Source organism: Rattus rattus, chromosome 6 (genome assembly GCF_011064425.1).
Source record: "Rattus rattus isolate New Zealand chromosome 6, Rrattus_CSIRO_v1, whole genome shotgun sequence".
In the NCBI taxonomy this organism is placed as follows: Eukaryota; Metazoa; Chordata; class Mammalia; order Rodentia; family Muridae; genus Rattus; species Rattus rattus.
Genome location: NC_046159.1, coordinates 42065843 through 42067057, shown reverse-complemented (window position 1 = coordinate 42067057; position 1215 = coordinate 42065843). Strand labels below are relative to the sequence as shown.

At 41.0% G+C, this 1215-nt stretch overlaps 1 gene segment (V, D, J or C); it reads right to left on the bottom strand.

The window, feature by feature from the left end:
- Window positions 1-412: 412 nt before the first annotated feature.
- Window positions 413-977, bottom strand: LOC116904280. The segment is given in 2 exon segments: window positions 413-798; window positions 908-977. Coding segments are annotated over 2 exon segments (435 nt in total).
- Window positions 978-1215: the final 238 nt, after the last annotated feature.

Here is a 1215-nt window from a genome sequence, read left to right as displayed (position 1 = left end):
GTTTTAAAATCCACTAGTCCCTTCAAACAAGTGCTTGGATAGAGTAAAATTTACATAAAGACAAGAATTCAAAAAGGTCACTAAAAGGATCAAACCCTAATACTGATGTTTGTAAATAGGTCTTGAGACCACATACACTTCAAATCTTTGACGAGCAACTAAGATCCGATTTCAAAATGAACACTAGAGTTTTGTCTGTCTTAAGCTTCAACATTGCATACCTCTACTTTGTATCTCCCTGAGAATATCACTTAGATTCCTCAGGTACAATGACGGCTACAGTTCATGAAGTCTACAGAGATTAAGTAATGTTTGTACTGCTGAAGCATACAGGGAACAGAGAAACCTCATGGGACTCTCATGTCCAAACCATGCAAACTCTTCAAAACCTGACTACATCTGAGACATTATGTCAGTAATGGAACCAAAAGAACAACTGTGAAAACCCAACCTCACACATCTGCATCTGTGGGTGGTTTATGTTATGGTTTGTATCACCGTGCGGCAAACTATTATGCTGCAAGCAGAAATATGTGCCAAAATCTTCAGGCTGCAGGCTGCTGATGGTGAGTGTGAAATCAGTACCAGATCCACTGCCACTGAACCTTGATGCGATGCCCGTCTGCAAACTGTTTGTATTATATATCAGGAGTTTGGGAGCTTCTCCAAGCTTTTGCTGATACCAGTTTAAGTACTTGTTAATATTTTGACTTGCTTTGCAGTTGAGAGTGACTCTGTCTCCCACAGATGCAGACAGGAATGAAGGAGACTGGGTCATCTGGATGTCACATCTCATGGCTGATATTGGAAATACACATCAAACACATACTGTTAATAACATGAAAAACATAACTTTTCAAAGTACCAGGCACACTTCTGAAAGTATTTTTGATATTGTCCATCTTACCTGGGAGCAAAAGCAGCAGCAGCCCTAAGAGTTGAACTGGAGCCATCATGACTGGCCTGTGTCCTGTCTGGGACTGAAGACCAAAGCGTGCAGATTGTCTAATAAGAAGTCGTACTTAAGTGGACTGTGTTCCTCAGATATGCAAATCATGCGGTCTGGCACAGCTGCTTGGCTGACTTGCCTCTGTAATTTAATAAAGACATGATGTCTCTGCCATACTCAGAAGGAAAGTTGGGATGCATAGATTTTTCTGACAGGAAATGTGATTATTTCTCTTGAGAAAGAGAAGAACAGTGTCAGCCCAGGCT